General features: G+C 41.7%; 1 protein-coding gene across 1 annotated transcript in view; it reads right to left on the bottom strand.

Moving 5' to 3' along the window:
* The window catches only part of LOC124620041 (cell adhesion molecule 2-like), a gene marked incomplete at its 3' end in the record, with an annotated part of 210558 nt that overhangs the window by 62792 nt on the left and 128808 nt on the right, over window positions 1–18958 (bottom strand). The window contains exon 2 of the mRNA XM_047146708.1: window positions 10807–11006. Coding sequence (XP_047002664.1) covers window positions 10807–11006 — 200 coding nt within the window. The remainder of the gene's footprint in view (window positions 1–10806; window positions 11007–18958) is intronic.

Here is an 18958-nt window from a genome sequence, read left to right as displayed (position 1 = left end):
TACGTCGCTATAGCAGCACCGGCGCCTAACAGAAGCCACGACACTAACACTACCAACAACGCAAATCCTCCAGCGCACAGTCTGAACCGAATTACTATTAAGTTGGGTCCCCCTACAGTAAACAGTAACGGAAGTCACCTTGTAGTTGGGAGAGGTGAAGGAAAAATCTAGAAATATCCATCCATCTATAGTTAGCAGTAAAAGTGGATGTCAAGAAAGATACGTTTTCCTTAAAAAGAATGGAAGGTGGCTTGCAACATCGCCTTGTCGTCCAGATTGTACATAGAAAAATTACAGTTGTTATTACTGATTCACTGTTTCCTTATCCAGTCAAGGTTTGATAGTGTAGTCACGAAAAAAGCCTTAAAATGCATCACACTGAGCTGTTTGTAATAATGTTATTTTATTTTGCCAACGGTCTGCGTTCTGTACCATTATCAACGGCAGTCGTACACCATACAGAAGTGGACAATGTGACAATGCGGAACGAAATAAGAGTGTTGTACAGCTGTCGTTGATGACACAGCAGAATTTACACAGCATCTCAATAACAGAGAAGTACCTAATGGAGCAGCACTTACTTCATTTGACATACAAAACGTTTATTCCTCTGTGCCAATAGAACCCACACTACAGATAATCAATGCCAACCTACAAAAGCACAAAAAAAATCCCTTCAACTCACATTACTGAATTAATGGACCTCCTCAAATTCACGTTTTCACACAACTATTTTAAATTTAACAATAAAATCTAAAAACACACAAAACTGAATATTTACCATAAATATTTAGGTATGTTACCATGACAGCCCCCAAATGCTCAAGAAATTGACCTCATTTACAAATATATCATCACACCAACAGCTTATAACCCTTGTCAGCTTGAAATTATATGTACACCAACTACTGGCACAGACTGTACATCCATCTGCATATTTTAAAGCATTAACCAATGTATTACCACGTTAAACAACATAGTTATTGTAATTAAAGTTCGTAACTTGCCACGTGATTGTATAAACTAGTAGGAAGTTTAAGATATATTAACTTGTCAAAATTGGATTTATATGCCATCTGAAATATTTATTCCAATGCAAGCATTCGACAATTCAAAACAAACATCTTCAATACCCTTTAAAATATTTATTCTGTAACGATGTTGCTACGATGCATATTCTTTGTACTTTGTGATAATGTTTTCTCTTCTGCTATACGATCCTTACATCTAATAGTCTCCGGACGCCATATTTGTTTACAAAATATGGCAGTATACATATGATGTGTTACGACAGTGGAAGGAATCTGTGACCACTGTAGGTATTCTATTTTATTTTTACTGTTAGATATACGTTTAGATTTTTATCAAAAGAAACCCAAAACCATGTTCTGAAATAGTGTTTTGTTTCTCCACTAGACAGTGCCAAAAGTTCCTACAAAAATCGTAGCACAACTCACACACGAATGTCATATTAACAAATATAAATCCACCTGATGAAGAAGGTTTAAAGCTTTAAAACGCGTCGTGGAGATAAATAAATAGTGTTTGGTGACAGTAAACTTGTTTCATTTAATGTCAATAACAGTCACGGTAAAGCCTAAACTAAATGCTCGCATTTAAAGATAAATAAAATCCATTGTAAAAAGTGGCCGGTTGCTGTTATCTTCTATGTAAGAGTCAACCAATACAACGTAATTTTTATTTGATACAGACTGTTAGAATACGGACACATGCGGACAGTTTCAAAGGTTTTCGTGCTCAGTTGCCATGTAATCGCTACTGATTTAGTCTCATAGTGAAAAAAAGATGTTTCACACGCCTATGGTAATATTGTAGCGCTTTTGAAACCTGATTATGGAAACTCTACATGAAGAAAACAATGTAGACGTCTTGGACAGGTTTGACGTAAAAAGGACATGTCTTTTTAATGGGAATTATAATTCAGTTCAGTCAGGTACATCAGAATATCCATAGAGGCGCTTTCAAGTGAAACGGTCTCTAAAACAGCTCAAAAACAGATGTAACATTAACATTGTCCTCAAAACGTTTAGAAGTAATTCTTTCGAGGCCATAATGAATTACTCAAACTTAAATTTTTCCATAACGGCAGTGATCTTAAGAAACTAGAGTCTGTTTGTCAGAATTTGTCCCTTTTACAATGCAACTTTCTTTTTAAACACATCTCTATCATGTTAGACACAAGTTGTTTCTCATCTTTTAGATTCTCTCTGTGACCAGTGCGCAGTCAAGTACACTTAAAGTACTTCATCTCTAATCCATTCCCGGTATTCTAATTCTAGATTCTGCACTCCTTTTTCGTTCATAAATTCAACAATAGCGGGTTTTAAATCGGAAAATCTCTCCAGGCATGCCTCTTGACTTAAACAAAGTATTCTGCAGCAGTCCATGCCTCCTCGTCCCCATAGTCTTCAACCCCAAAAGGAAGATTGGAGTTAACGTCTCGTCGACACCGAGGTTATTAGAGACGGAGGACAATCGCGGATTGTGTCGGGGATGGGGAAACGAAATCGGCCGTGGCCTTCAAAAGGAACCATCCCGAAATTTGCCTGGACCGGTTTAGGGAAATGACGGGAGACATAAACATTGATGGCCGGACATGGATGCTAACCGTCGTCCTCCCGAAAGCGAGTAAAGTATCCTATCCATTGTGCCACCTCGCTCGGTCGTTCAACTCCTACGAAAACAGTTGCAACTCACAGTGGAATAATGTATGCGACTTGAGAAATTCATTCCACCAATCTCTTTACGTGTTCCATGCCTACAGAATTGGCCAAAAATGCTTCTTGATGTGTAGAACAATAAACCACACAAGCCAATCGTTTTAGTTTTTTGCTCTTTGCTTGTCAACTAAATCTTTAAACTCTTTCTGCCTGGGATTCCAGCATCGTTTCGCAGCAAATATGCGGTACCCGTCGATTATGCTACTGCGTGACAGATATTTGGAGTACTCATCCCTGTCTTCTGTCATTTCCGTTCGTTTTTGACAGCTTTTGACTATATATTGCTAGACTGACTCTTTTCGTGCAGATAGCCACTGGACCTGTAAACGTTCATATCACGAATAAACAGCGAAGGGAAACAGCACTGGCACCAGAACAAGCTGAAGTGAAGCGATTTGTGCCGACTGAAAGATGCCACACCGTAGTGCTAAATGAAATGTCGCGGTTGACGGGGTACTTCAGAGGAGGACCGAGTGAAGCCGAGACACGACTGTCCACAATCTGCACGCAGCCCACACATCCGGTCGTTTGGCGGGCCGTGGCCGGCCCTGGCTTAAGGCTAATGCTAGAATGGGTCCTTTGAAACGGCACGGCTGATTTTCTACCCCATCCTTCCTTAATCCAAGCCTGTGCATAGTTCAAATGGTTCAAATGACTCTGAGCACTATGGGACTTAACATCTGAGGTCATCAGTCCCCTAGAACTTGAAACTACTTAAACCTAACTAACCTAAGGACATCACACACATCCATGCCCGAGGCAGGTTCGAACGTGCGACCGTAGCAGTTGCGCGATTCCGGACTGAAGCCCTAGAACCGCTCGGCCACAGCGGCCGGCCCGGTGCATAGTCTCTAATTACTTCGTTCTTTACAGGACCTCAAACACTAATCTTCCTCTTTTCCTTAGTAGCAGTGGCAAAAATACTGCTATGTGGTTTCCATCACTGCGAGAAGAGTTCAGCATAGCGACACGGAAGCGCTTTTCCATTGCACTCAGATAACCGAAACAAGAGGCACCAACTCTTCATGAATGAACCCAACCATACTGCTGTGTATCACTGTTAACGTAAAATCTGATTTGATCGATTATAAATTGTTCCTGAAAGCCTGCGACTTTGAAGACAATAGGTTTGTATATCAATAAATCTTCTGGTACCAGTCACAATTTTTCTTTATTTTACTTTTCGCACGACGCGTTTCGGGAAATGATTCCCATTTTCAAGTGCGTTTTTTATGTGTATTAACCCATTTCTATTGATATTGTCAATGTGTCAGTCTGCTTCATTTCGTTGACTTTTACTGAAATACATCAGAAACACGAGATTTTTTTAGTTGGGTATCCATTCTTTTGGTGAAAGTAGTGGCGAAATTTAGAAGAATTTGTACTTACGGTTTTCTAATGGTGTATCTAGTATTCCATACATAGGCAATGTTTCACAGAAGACTGCAAATATTTTCAAAAATCACAAAGTAAGAATTGGGTTTTCTACATCTAATAAACTACAACAGAACTAATACATAATATAAAATGTAATCATGATCCATATAGGTAACATGCCAGGAACGTTCCATGTTCTACCTAAGACAAACACGCCGAAATTTCAACACCAGGTACACAGAGCACATCAAAGCCTACACACACAACAAACACACTACGTCAGCAATAGCAAAGCACATATTTAATACAGGACACCCATTTGGAAAAATAGAGCAAAATGTCAAAGTACTCCACCGACTAAATAAAGGACATGAAATGGGTTTGCTAGAAGAACTGGAGATATGTTCACATTACAGAAAATATGAAAATAAAATTTTAAACGAAAAACTTCAGTGTGAAGCAGTGAATTTCTTCAGATGTTTCGATAGTATACTTAAATAAAAATAGTAAAACATAAAAATAAGACAATCGTAAAATCGATATAAGTAATTTATGAGCAAAATTGGTAAGTTAAATAATCTCTGCACAATAGCATATCATAATCTGTGGAAGACCTATAATGTTATCTCTGTGGACTACATGTAAGAAGATCTTTGTAACTGGTTTGTTTATGTAAGATATTTTCGGTGTGTAAAGTGCACAAGTTGTGTGTGATGTTTAATGTGTGTGAGACTCTGCACAAATGGAAAATTAGAAAACTGTAAGTACAAATTCTTCTAAATTTCGCCACTACCTTCACCAAAAGAATCGTTACCCAACTAAAAAAATCATATCTTTCTTATATATTACAGTAAAAGTCAACGAAATGAAGCAGACTCTCACACATTGACAACATCAATATAAATGGCTTAATACACATAAAAACCGCACATGAAAATGGGAATCACTTCCCGAATCGTGTCGTGCGAAAAGTAAAATAAAGAAAAATCGTGGCGGGTAGCAGAAGGCTTATTTATAAACAAACCTATTGTTAACGTCAGACTAACAGTGCCGGAAAATGAAACCCGAGAAGTACTGAATGCGTGCTTCAAGACGAAGAGTAAAGGTGGCATTAGTGTTGTCAACAGTAAGTATCATTAATGTGTGGAACAACTTTGTTTACAAGCAAGACACACACCGCACATTGCTGACAGTATCACTGCGCTGTACATAGTTTCAGAGCAGTACAGATACAAATAAGTTGCGTTCTCGTTTTCGAGAGTTTTTAGGAAGGTCACTAGTCTGGTACAGGATGAAATCATTGGGGTAGGGACGGTCCGGCCAAATATTGTGAGCCTGATGAGAATCAGTGAAATTATATTACTTGTTGCGATCCACTGAAAAACACGCATCCCTTACACCAAAATACCCCTAAAAAAAACCTGAACAACCTCCTAGATGTTGTCGCTGGAGTTCGATGTTCTCTCTTAATAGGAAAATATATACAACGTGGAGGTTACATGAATGTGCGAGTAACCGTGAATGAAGCTAGGAATGAGTGAGTGTAATAGCGTCAGACTTACTCTTCCTTATTTCATAACATTTTAACCACATTCGTTCTTACTAATTTTCGTTGAAAGCCCCACAGCAAACAAAAACACACACAGGTAGACACAAACACTGACAGCACGCGCACGTCGCACACACACACACACACACACACACATACACATACACACACCCACACACATACACACACATGGAGGTGGCTGCAAGCAAGATTGGCCTCCTGCTGAGTGAACCAAAGACTGAGTATTTGTTAACGGGCTGGGCTTGTGCTTATTCAAGAGACCCACTGTAGCTACTGGTAATGGGAACCCAGGCCTTCTATAGAGACGATGCATCATGTTTGACAGGGATAAAAGAAAGGGCCCGAACTGGAAACTGGTCGAACTCATCTCACTGAGCTTCATACACACTGAAAAGCCAAAGAAACTGGTACACATTCCTAATATCGTGTAGGGCCCCGCAAAAACGAAGTGCCGCAACACGACGTGGCATGGACTCGACTAATGTTTGAAATAGTGCTGGATGGAATTGAGTCTATGGGTCCTGCAAGGCTGACCATAAATCCATAAAAGAATACGAGGGGCTGGAGATCTCTTCTGAATAGCACTTTGCAAGGCATCCAAGATATGCTCAATAATATTCATGTCTGGGAAGTTTCGTGGCCAGCGGAAGTGTTTAAACTTAGACGAGTATGCCTGGAGCCACTCCGTAGCAATTCTGGACGTGTGGGGTGTCGCATTGTCCTGCTGAAATTGCCCAAGTCCGTCGGAATGCACAATTCACGTGAATGGATACAGGTGATCAGACAGTATGTTTACGTACGTGTCACCTGTCAGAGTCGTTTATAGATATATCTGGGGTCTCATAATACTCCACCTGCACACACCCCACACCATTACAGAGACTCCACCAGCTTCAGCAGTCCCATGCTGTCATCCACGGTCGATGGTTTAATAAAGTTGTCTCCAAACCCGTACACGCCCATACACTCGATACAATTTGAAACGAGACTCGTCCGACCAGGCAACATGTTTCCAGTCATCAACAGTCCAATTTCGGTGTTGACGGGCCCAGGCGAGGCATAAAGCTTTGTGTCGTACAGTCATCAAGGGCACACGAATGGGCCTTCCCCACCGAAAGCCCATATCGATGATGTCTCGTTGAATGATCCGCATGCTGACACTTGTTGATGGCCCATCATTGACATCTGCAGCAATGTGCGCACGAGTTCCACTTCTGTCATGCTGAACGATTCTCTTCAGTCGTCGTTGGTCCCGCTGTTTCAGGATTTTTTTTTTCGGCAGCGACGTCAGAGATTTGACGTTTTACCGGATTCGTGATATTAACGGTACACTCGTGAAGTGGTCGTATGGGAACATCCCCCCTTCATCGCTACCTCGGAGATGCTGTGTCCCATCGTTCGTGCACCGACTATAACACCACCCTTGTTCTCTTATATACACTTGTTGTCTGATACAGGCGTTGCCGACCGCAGCGCCATATTCTGCCTGTTTACATACTCTGTATTTGAACATGCGTGCCTGTACCAGTTTCTTTGGCGCTTCAGTATATCTCGCAGCCTGTCAAGGAACTTGAAAGTTAAAAAAAAAAAAAAAAAAAAAGAAGGAAATTGGAGGCCGAATGTGGGAGTTACAGTTCAGTGGAATAGATTCCTAGTAGCCATGAGCCTGGAAACGTAAAGTAAGTACCAAAAGCATCTTCCATACATCTTTATAATGAGTTGAGCATTTTGACTAATACACAGTATATTTATTCCCTCGTGAAATTTGCTGTCAATAATCCACTGCAGTTCAAAACGAACAATAATGCAGATTATTATAATATCAGAATAAAAAATGATAATCGTTACTCCACAATAAGACTGCCTTTAACACAAAGATGACACAAAATGCTGCAACCAAAATTTTTGACCACATACCCAGTGATAGAAAAGTAAAAGTTTAAAGCAAACTGAAAAGGCGTCTCCTTGATCTCTCCTTCTATTCCAAGTTTCTCCTTGACAAGTGCTTCTATTCTATAGAAAGTTTCTAATATTCTAATGTTTGAAAGGTAGTATATAGGAATTACTAACTCCCATACATATATTTAAAAAAAATAAAAATAAAAACATAATTCTTGAGCATGTAGCAAAATTTACAAATTAATCTGAGATGTGACTGTTATATCGCTGCCACCACATCATCACGATTTATCATGCAAATAATCTATGGATCTTATATGGAACTAAGTCATTTTGAAGGAGTGTTAAAATGAAGTAAGAGGGTATTTACAGTCAAAGCATGTGAACCTTGCTAGGTCACTTCCTCTTTTGCATTGCTACTGACGTACTTTCGGACAGCAGCCATTCTTGTTATGTATTCTATTGGCTTCTCCCCTCCTTCGGAACGGAGAGTACGTTGTGTGTAAGGACAGACACACATAAATAGATAAAATATGAACATAAACAGATGGAAAACCTTTTAAAGACAGTTTTATTTTAACACTTTGACTGTTTGTGTGTATTGGCAGAAAGTAAAACTGAAGAAAGCTTGTGAACTGTGCTTCCGTAGCTCATTTGGTCCACGAAATGCAAAATTTCTGTGTTTTAGTCCCAGTACATCACACACTTTTAATACTTCTAATCTGCCAGCAACCTTCATCTCAGTACACACTCAATTCAGAGTGAAAAATTAATTCTGAGGTCACTTAGCATAACTTTTCTTACTTCAAATGTGTGGCACTTTTCCACAAAAGTTTGAACTATGAGGCTCATTTTGATCAAGAATGTGCATCATGAAATTGCTTAGTAAGAACAAAGAGATGTAAAACAGAAATAATTCATTACCTTTCCAGTGCTGCCGGCACGGAGGCAGCACCCGGCCCTCGGTAGTACAAGTAAGATTTAGGTGTAGTTGGGATAAATCATTATGCTTCCAAGGCCACAGGTAAATGAATGTCTTACGAATGCGTCAATTGTTAGAGAAACTGGTAGTTAGAGTGAGTGTTCCCACAACAGAGTACTACCCTCGAGCACCTTCCTAGTAGCCACACCGGTTCTCGGGGCCTGGTCCCTTAAGGTAGGTGTAGTTGGGATAAATCATTATGCTTCCAAGGCCACAGGCAACTGAATGTCTTACGAATTTATTTACTTTTTATTTATTTATTTATTGTTCCGTGGGACCAAATTAAGGAGAAGTCTCCATGGTCATGGAACGAGTCAATACATGGAATTATAACGCGATAGTAGAAACGGATAAAATGAAATATAAAAAACATATTCAGGCGATAAGTCTTAAGTTTAAATAAAGAAAATCAACAATATAACACTGGAACCCGCTTAATTTATAGCTCTTCCAGGAGCTCCTCGACAGAATAGAAGAAGTGAGCCACGAGGAAACTCTTCATTTTAGACTTAAAAGAGTTTGGGCTACTGCTAAGATTTTTCAGCTCTTGTGGTAGCTTATTGAAAATGGATGCAGCAGAATAGTGCACTCCTTTCTGCACAAGAGTCAAGGAAGTGCATTCCACATGCAGATTTGATTTCTGCCTAGTATTAACTGAGTGAAAGCTGCTAACTCTTGGGTATAGGGTAATATTGCTAACAGCAATCGACATTAAAGAAAATATATACTGTGAGGGCAATGTCAGAATTCCCAGAGTATTGAATAGGTGTCGACAAGAGGTTCTCAAACATACACCACATATAGCTCGAACAGCCCGTAGTTGAGCCAAAAATACCCTTTTTGAATCAGAAGAATTACCCAAAAAAATAATACCATACAACAAATGCGAAGGAGACTACTTTTCGTGTTGAACTGTCACTTATTTCAGATACTGTTCTGATGGTAAATAAAGAAGCATTTAGTTTCTGAACAAGATCCTGGACGTGGGCTTTCCACAACAGCTTACTATCTATCCGAACGCCTAGGAACTTGAACTGTTCCGTCTCGCTTATAATATGCCCATTCTGTCCGATCAAAATATCGGTTCTTGTTGAATTGTGAGTTAGAAACTGTATAAACTGAGTCTTACTATGATTTGGCATGAAATTATTTTCCACAAGCCACGAACTTATTTCATGAACTACATTATTTGATACTGTTTCAATATTACACACAAGATCCTTCACTACCAAGCTGGTGTCATCAGCAAACAGAAATATTTTTGAATCACCTATAACACTAGAAGGCATATCATTTATATAAATAAGAAACAGCTGTGGACCCAGCACCGACCCTTGGGGAACGCCCCACTTAACAGTGCCCCATTGGGACTGAACACCACTACCACTCTCAAAATTACGGATAATTACCTTCTGCTTTCTGTTCTTAATGTAAGAGGTGAACCAATTGTAAGCTACTCCCCTTACTCCATAATGGTCCAACTTCTGCAGTAATATTTTGTGGTCAACACAGTCAAAAGCCTTCGTTAAATCAAAGAAAACACCTAGCGTTCGCAACCTTTTATTTAATCCGTCCAAAACCTCAAAGAGAAAAGAGAATATAGCATTTTCAGTTGTTAAACCATTTCTAAAACCAAACTGAACATTTGACAGCAAATTATGTGAATTTAAATGCTCTAGTTACCTTGTATATACAACCTTCTCGATAACTTTAGCAAACACCGATGGCATATAAATAGGTCTGAAATTGTCAACATTATCCCTGTCTCCGTTTTTATAAAGTGGCTTCACTACCGAGTACTTTAATCGGTAAAGGAAAAGTTACAGATATGGCTAAGTACTGGGCTAACATACATAGAACAATACTTCAGTATTCTGCTAGATACCCAGTCATATCCGTGAGAGTTCTTGGTCTTCAGTGATTTAATTATTAACTCAATCTCCCTCTTGTCAGTATCATGGAGGAGCATTTCAGGTAACAGTCTCGGAACACTTTTTTCTAAGAGCGCTATGTGATTCCCTGTTGGGACTAGGTTTCTATTTAGTTCACCTGCTATATTCAGAAAGTGATTATTAAATATTGTACATACACGGACATTCCCACTACGTACTGATTCTACATCCTCGACCTGTCTCTGCAGGTGTCACTTGTTAGAGAAACTGGTACTTAGAGTAAGCGTTCCCACCACAGAGTGCAGCCCTGGAACAGGTGTGTGTGTGGAGCGCCAGGCACCTCACCTCGACGGCGACGCCGGGCAGCGGGAAGAGCTGCGCGGGCGGCGTGTCCCTGGGCACGAAGCGGTAGAACTCGCGGCCGTCCTTGTACCACTTGACCGAGTACAGCGACTCGCCCTCCAGGTCGAAGCGGCACTCCAGCCGCGCCGTCTGCCCGCGCACCGCGTGCACCGGCACGCGGACCTCCAGCAGCCGCAGCCCATCTGCAACCGGGAGCACCGCCAGCTCTCACCAACACTTACGGATGTGCCTCCCCATGACTATTGAATACACAGTCGGCGAGTCTGCCCCTGAGTCATACTCCGCAACTTCAAAAATTTACAGTCTGGCAAAAGAAGTGAAGCACCCAGAAGACATGGCCAGATGTCATATCTGGTTGGCTTCAAGAGGCTGGTAAAAAACAAAAAAAGTCTATTAAAAACTAAGAACCCGCCTCGATTACGATAAAAGCACCTAGTGTTAAGTGTTAACCCAGGTTTCGGCGTAGATAACTACACCTTCCAGAATAACATTTTCACTCTGCAGCGGAGTGTGCGCTGATATGAAACTTCCTGGTAGATTAAAACTGTGTGCCCGACCGAGACTCGAACTCGGGACCTTTGCCTTTCGCGGGCAAGTGCTCTACCATCTGAGCTACCGAAGCACGACTCACGCCCGGTCTCACAGTTTTACTTTTTACTTCTGCCAGTATCTCGTCTCCTACCTTCCAAACTTTACAGAAGCTCTCCTGCGAACCTTGCAGCTCAGATGGTAGAGCACTTGCCCGCGAAAGGCAAAGGTCTCGAGTTCGAGTCTCGGTCGGGCACACAGTTTTAATCTGCCAGGAAGTTTCAACTACACCTTCTTCAGAACAACAATAAAACCCACAAGTGCCTAAGAAGACCTTTGTCAATGATTAAAAGGACAGGATAGCTATACATTTATAAACGAAAAAGAAAAAGAAGACACAAACAGTACATATGTATAAAGTCTAAACTACTACTTAACTTAATGGTGTACGCTCCACCTCACACCGGCCTATGTTCGATGGGCCATGACTTGCCATAAACTGCAGCTACAAACGGTCGCTCACTTACAAGCCTGACCCGCTATCTATGTACAGTCGTGGACTAAACGAGCGAGATCCCTCGCCTTTTCGTTATGCTGATCCGCACAGCTTTAAAGTCTGCTACACAGTATAACAGGCAGGGCGACGAAGTGCCACCAACGTACTATGTGAGTTCGCTCAGCTGATGTGCTGAGATAGCTAGCACCGGAGAAACTCGCGCTTGGAAGACGCCACAGCATCGTCTGCCACCACTTCGTGGGAAACGAAATACCTCAAGTATAAGCCAATGTGTTACAAGGGACCGTATACCACAGGAAGTGCGATACATTTCCACTTATTATGTCCACCTGTACTCGAGGTAAACGGGTTTTAAGGTCTGGGTAGACAGATAGACGGTCAAGAAAGTGAGACTAGTAGGGTTCCATTTCTACCGAGTGACGAAATCCTAACAACAAAACTAGCTACCACAGTTACTGAAGATGAGGGCTGCATAATAATTTCCCCTGCTCTTTATTCGAAATGTTCTAGTTGCAGTCGATACATGAGCATATTAATCGTAGCTACGCTTCCGATCCAAATCACGTTTACAGGAATGCAAATAAAATCCATTTGCCTCTACACGTGGTAATTTAGATCCCACTATTAATGGCTCTGAGCACTATGGGACTTAACTGCTGTGGTCGTCAGTCCCCTAGAACTTATAACTACTTAAACCCAACTAACCTAAGGACCTCACACACATCCATGCCCGAGGCAGGATTCGAACCTGCGACCGTAGCGGTCACGTGGTTCCACACTGTAGCGCCTAGAACCGCACGGCCACTCCGGCCGGCTCCACTATTAATGCCACCGCGTTTTAAATGTGCGAGCGAGCATTCTCATTGCTAGCTACCTTAAGGAACACTTCGGCTAATGAACATTTTCTGGCTGTGGCACGCTTAATGGAGAATTCGAAACATTGTAGAATACGTTTGGCAGCTACGTCTCCGTTTATTTCCTGGGGTGGTGCAGAATTATCCTACTAAATTTACTGGCTAATAACAGTTTTTTATTCAAAAAAGTGGCTCTGAGCACGATGGGACTTAACATATATGGTCATCAGTCCCCTAGAACTTAGAACTACTTAAACCTAACTAACCTAAGGACAGCACACAACACCCAGCCATCACGAGGCAGAGAAAATCCCTAACCCCGCCGGGAATCGAACCCGGGAACCCGGGCGTGGGAAGCGAGAACGCTACCGCACGACCACGAGATGCGGGCAGTTTTTTATTATTTCGATAAACATCCCGCATGATTGTCACATAAGCGGTGACATAAAGGTAGATAATTGATGTTTGTGAGTCCAGAAAGCCCTATGCAACAGAAACTGCATATCATTTTGCCATTTTCATTGCGAAATCGCCGGCTTATTCGTGTCTGGGGTAATAATAGAGGGCTGTTTGCCTGGGTTGTCTGCTAGCGTAGTGAAAGGTGTTTGCTACCGCAAGGGAGGTCTGGTTTGTTTTCGGTTCTAATCTCGATGGAGGCAGTTGCTACCTTTATTCTGTACCGACGCCCTGTGGATGTCGATATGAAACTCCTGTAGAATTTCTTACTTGTTACTGCCTACTTTCTCCGCTTCTGTCAATAACTGAATTGACTGAAGTGTGGCACTCAACGATTTTTATCTGAATTTCGTTATGAATCTTCGCGCATTGCTAAATTTGCACACTCCCATGGTAGGTCAGCAACGGTAATCCAGTTTGACTGGTCTGAACTTTGACACAGACCATTTCGCGGCCGAATGCGCATAATATTTTGCTAATTCGTAACGATCTGGGGTACTTCGTCTTATTAAAACAGTTATGTTATCTCTATAAGATGAAATTCATTTTTATTAGTACAGTTTATACTAATTAGAGTTTCTTCTTTCATTTATATCTTGTACTTAGGTGTTGTGGTTAACACAGTAATCAGCAATAATATAGTCTTACACATGATTGAAAACAGTCTGACAAATTTCGGATAGTTTTTCAGTTTCACACCTGTGCATAGCATGTTGGTAGCACTTCTTCGCCTTGCCTGTTATGCTGTGTAGCAGACTTTAAAGCTGTGTGGGTCAGCATAACGAGAAGGCGAGGGGCCTCTCTCGTTTTGTCCACGACTGTACATGCGCAAGACAAGGGAAGTTACTCGAATGCGCATGCGCATACGAATGCGAGAGAGTTTATACATGGTTCGGGGCTAAATAGCCCATATATTCCTAACCGTGGATCAACTTATATCAAAAAATGAAATGGATAGAACAAGAGACGAGCTAAATAGGAGATGAAACCTAAGATAACCGCACACGGTTGCTTATGCTACTAAAGAAACTTATATATGAAGCTACCTATGACAATAGGAGAAACTCTTAAAAGCTATACCTAAAGCCAGTAGTTAGCCTGGGGGGGGGGGGGGGGGCTGAGGGGACGTAATCTAAAGGCGTCGTGGTAATAAAGATATAGGGATAAAACGTGAGGTGTTCAACGGGCTAAAATAACCTTCATCGTAAAAGGAAAATGAGGATAAAAAGAAAGAAGATGAACAGCTGTACCAACCGCGCTCGCCAATCAGCGCGCATATGATAATCCCCAGATCATCAGATTTACAAGTATGAAGAACAAAGTAAAGGCGCGATACCTTCAAAAAAATTTCTATTTATTAGTAGTAGTTGGTCATTGAGGATATTGTCTTTAACATGTTGCAGATGCCTAAAGATCTGGATTTCTTCCAAAACATCCAGTTTTAAGCCCTTAACCTCGGCATGATCTAATTCGATATTAACGGAGGGCTCGGCGCATGAGCCGTGTGCACAAGGTATTCCGCATAAGTAGAGCTCTTAGTACCGTCACCGCTTCTAGTAGGAATATGCTCTTTATACCTGAGAGCCTGAGCTCGTCCCGTTTGCCCGATGTAAAATTTTGGACAATCCCCGCATGTAATTTTATATACTCCTGATTGGGAAAGTTTATCGCTCTTACTCTGCAAGGAGTGAATTAGATTGCTATGTAAACTGTTATTAGTAGAATAGGCGACTCTGAAATTATGGGCTCTGAGTAAACGCCCCAATTTTTAACTTATATTGCCTATGTAAGGGATAGAAATTGTTGCCACCTGTTTGTCATCTAACGCATCCCCTTTGGTTGAGGACGTAATATTATTTTTATTTATTTTCTTTCTATACCTCCATCTTACCAACTGAGGCCTATAGCCATTATTTAGAGCAATATTCTCAAGTGTGACCAGTTCAGTTTCTACAGCGTCTGGTGTAAGAGGGATAGCTGTAACTCGATGAATATTAGAATGAAAAAAGGCCATCTCATAGGCGCACGGATGGGCCGAGTCTGCAGGTATAATACTGTCGGAAAACGAGTGTTTCCGAAAAATATTAAATTCAATGCGGTTGTCAACCACAGTTAAAGTGAGGTCCAAAAAATTTAAGGACCTAGTATCGGATTCTCGCTCAATTGTTAAACTGATATTATGGTGAAGCTCATTAAAAATCGAAAAAATACTGTCTACATCATTTTGAGAACCATCAGTGATTAATGGAACGTCGTCAACATATCTTTTGTAAAATTTTATTCTCCTAAGAATCTCTCTGTCACTGACAAAAAAAATCAGACTAAGTAGTTCATAAAAAATTCCGATACAAAAGTCTTTTGCGTAAACAACTCATCTCAATTCTCGACATAGTCTCCTTTTAGGAATACACACCTGGTCCAGCGATCCTCCAGCTTTTACATCCCATAAAAAAGCAGTTTCAGTCAGACTCTGCAAAACAGCCGTTGACTGCAACCATCACTTCTACATTTCAGGAAAATTACTTCCAGAAAAACCAAAGTTTCAAATTAGAGAACAGGAAGAAGTCACTAGGGACTAAGTCTGGTGAACAGGATGGTGTGCAAGTCGTTCAAAGCCCACTTTTGCCGTTATTGCTGATGTGTGGGATGGTATTCTGGTGAAAGAGTATCTTTTTGAGTACTAAACTTAGTCTGTTTTCAGCCAACTCAAATTGGCAGCAATGATGCATAACAGTACCCAGCCATGGTTCTGCCTTTCTTCAAGTAACCTGTCAGGATTATTCCTTGTAAATCCCAAAAAATAGTGGCCGCCACCTTTACAGCTGACAAAATGGTCTTTGCCTTCAGTGCACTTTCACCAGCCTTTGCCCGTTGTTTTGACTGCCGTTTTGACTCTGGCATGTAATGATACAACCTGGTTTCATCAACTGTCACAAATCGGCGCGGAAAGTCTTGCGAACATCGCCAGCCACAGTGTTAAAATGTTGTCAGATGCGCTTTTGCTTTTACTGGGCAATCATGGCACCCTCCTCTCACACAGCTTCTTCATAGCGAATTCTTCGCGCAGGATATTATGTACTCGCTCAGCTGAGATGCCTACTGTCACCGCAGATTCATGAATTATTATTCGTCAGTCTTCCACCCCCATGTAATGAATTTTGTCAATGGTTTCCTTTGCGGTGACCGCAATTGGAAGGGTGAAGCGCGCTTCGTCTTCGGTAGTCTACTTGTCCGACCACGTTCAAGTTCATTAATCCAAAAGTAAACTGTCTTCAGTGATGGTGAAGAGTCCATGTATACTTTACCCGATTCTGATTTGATTTGTGCGGCAGTATCTACCCTTCAAATAAAAATTTTTAATAACAGCACGAAACTTGGTTTTACCATTTTCAATCGTAGTGGACACACTGACCATTTCAGACGGCTCTCAACAGTGATCTGCACGTTGTACATTGCTGAAATTCTTTCTGTTATCCTTGTAATAAGCAGGCTTACCAACCATAAAGGCGCAACAAAAATTTTCCGTTCTTTCAAGGATATTCATCAGACTAATCAAACCACACTCATAACTTCGTACACGTGGACACCATTGGCGACTATGTAAACGATTAGAGTTGCAGTTCTCTGTGACAGGGAGAAAGGCCACAAGAGTGCTTTGGCGTTGTTCGTATTTAGTTACCAGGCCTGGAAAGGTAAATAATGAGACAGAACACCGCAAATGTTGAGTGATCAATGTGAAAGCCACAGAGACGCCTTGCGTCAGCGTGAGACGACTTTATCAGCACTAACAGTGAAAGCGGCCTCATTCTGGGTCTCTGAATTTCCGATCGAATCGTGCAGAATCCAGATTTTTGCGGCACTCAAATGTGACAGTGGCCCACTGTTGAACAGCATGGGAATGTGACAGCAGGCATACTCGTTGTCAAGGTTCGGCTGGACCATACCTTATTGCCACAAGAGAGGTCCGTTCCCGGTAGCTGAGTGGTCAGCTCGACAGAATGTCAATTCTAAGGGCCCGGGTTCGATTCCCGGCTGGGTCAGAGATTTTCTCCGCTCAAGGACTGGGTGCTGTGTTGTCCTGATCATCATCATTTCATCCCCATCGACGCGCAAGTCACCGAAGTGGCGTCAAATCGAAACACTTGCACCAGGCGAACGGTCTACCCGATGGGAGGCCCTAGTCATACCACAAGAGAGGATCGGCAACTCTGCATCAGGCACATTGTAACTCTTTCACATCTACGCCTGGTAACCGAGAAAATTCTGTGTAATCCCGCCCCATTGCTCAGAGACTAACACAAGCCGGATTAGCGAATTACCATACCATGCATACACTACGATTAACACCACATCACAAACAGCTACATTGGGAGTGGTGCTACTGTGACCAGGAGGCATGGATTACTTATGAATGGCGTTGCATTGTGTTCAGCAGTTAACTATGGTTGTGCACTATCCGGGATGAACATCGTCGACGACTATGGTGGTGACCTGGACAACGTTACTTTTAGTTTCATGGTGTGGGTAGCCATCACGCATGGCTTTAAGTCATGGCTGGTAGTGAATGATAGATCTGTCACAGCATAATGGTACATCACGAACATCCTGCATCCTCATGTGTTCCATTTCAAGTGACAGTATCGTATTTTTCTACAGGTCAATGCTCGTGCAAATGACACTTGTGTCTATTGAGCTGTCAGGTGTTGTTGAGGTACACCCATGGCCATCAAGGTCCCCAGATATATCCTCACTGGAAAATGTGTGGAATCAGTTCAGCTTGTTGCCACTGCCAGTATCCATGATATCATGGATTAGTTACAAAAGTTGTGGGACGGTTTGCCTCAGGAAACTATACAACGGTTTTATGAATCCCTTCCTAATCGAATGAGTGCATACATCCAGTCCAGTGGTGATCGGGGAGGGTGAGAGGTGTATATCATACTGATAATTGGGCTTATACTTTCATGTTATTTTTCAATTTGACTCCATTCTGTAATGATTGAAATAACATCACATACCATCCCAACCTCTACCTCTTCGTTTCCTTCTTCCCTTATGGGTGCTTCAAAAAATGGTTCATGTTATTTTTCAGTTTGACTCCATTCTGTAATGATTGAAATAACATCACATACCATCCCAACCTCTACCTCTTCGTATCCTTCTTCCCTTATGGGTGCTTCAAAAAATGGTTCAAATGGCTCTGAGCACTATGGGACTCAACTTCTGAGGTCATTAGTCCCCTAGAACTTAGAGCTAATTAAACCTAACTAACCTAAGGACATCACACACATCCATGCTCGAGGCAGGATTCGAACCTGCGACCGTAGCGGTCTCGCGGTTCCAGACTGCAGCGCCTAGAACCGCACGGCCACTTCGGCCGGCTGGGTGCTTCACTTTTTTTTTTTTTTTTTTTTTTTTTTTGGTCAGGCTATGTACAGCCGCAGAGCAAGTTCTGGACGCTCGACGTCGTTGGGTAACTGTTGTAGTTTGCAACTGGCAGTTACGTGTTCAGTTTCTTCATTTATGTAACAGATAATACATTCCCTGTACTGATGAATGCATCTTGATCTAAATGTGAAAAAAAATAACTAATGAAGAGGAGTAGGAAAAACAATTCAGTGATATACGAATGAAGTAGGGTAAGGACGGCTACAGTGGTCAAGGGGGTAGAGTGATCACTTCATTTTATTCTCTTGGAAAGTGCTGCAGCCTAATGGTGAAGAATTAAAACTATTACAAAGGGACTTCTTCGGTTTTGTCAACGAGTTTCGTGGCTTTA

This window comes from Schistocerca americana, chromosome 6 (genome assembly GCF_021461395.2).
Source record: "Schistocerca americana isolate TAMUIC-IGC-003095 chromosome 6, iqSchAmer2.1, whole genome shotgun sequence".
Taxonomy (NCBI): Eukaryota; Metazoa; Arthropoda; class Insecta; order Orthoptera; family Acrididae; genus Schistocerca; species Schistocerca americana.
The sequence above is the reverse complement of the archived record's forward strand: the minus strand, read 5'-3'. Positions and strand labels throughout refer to the sequence as shown.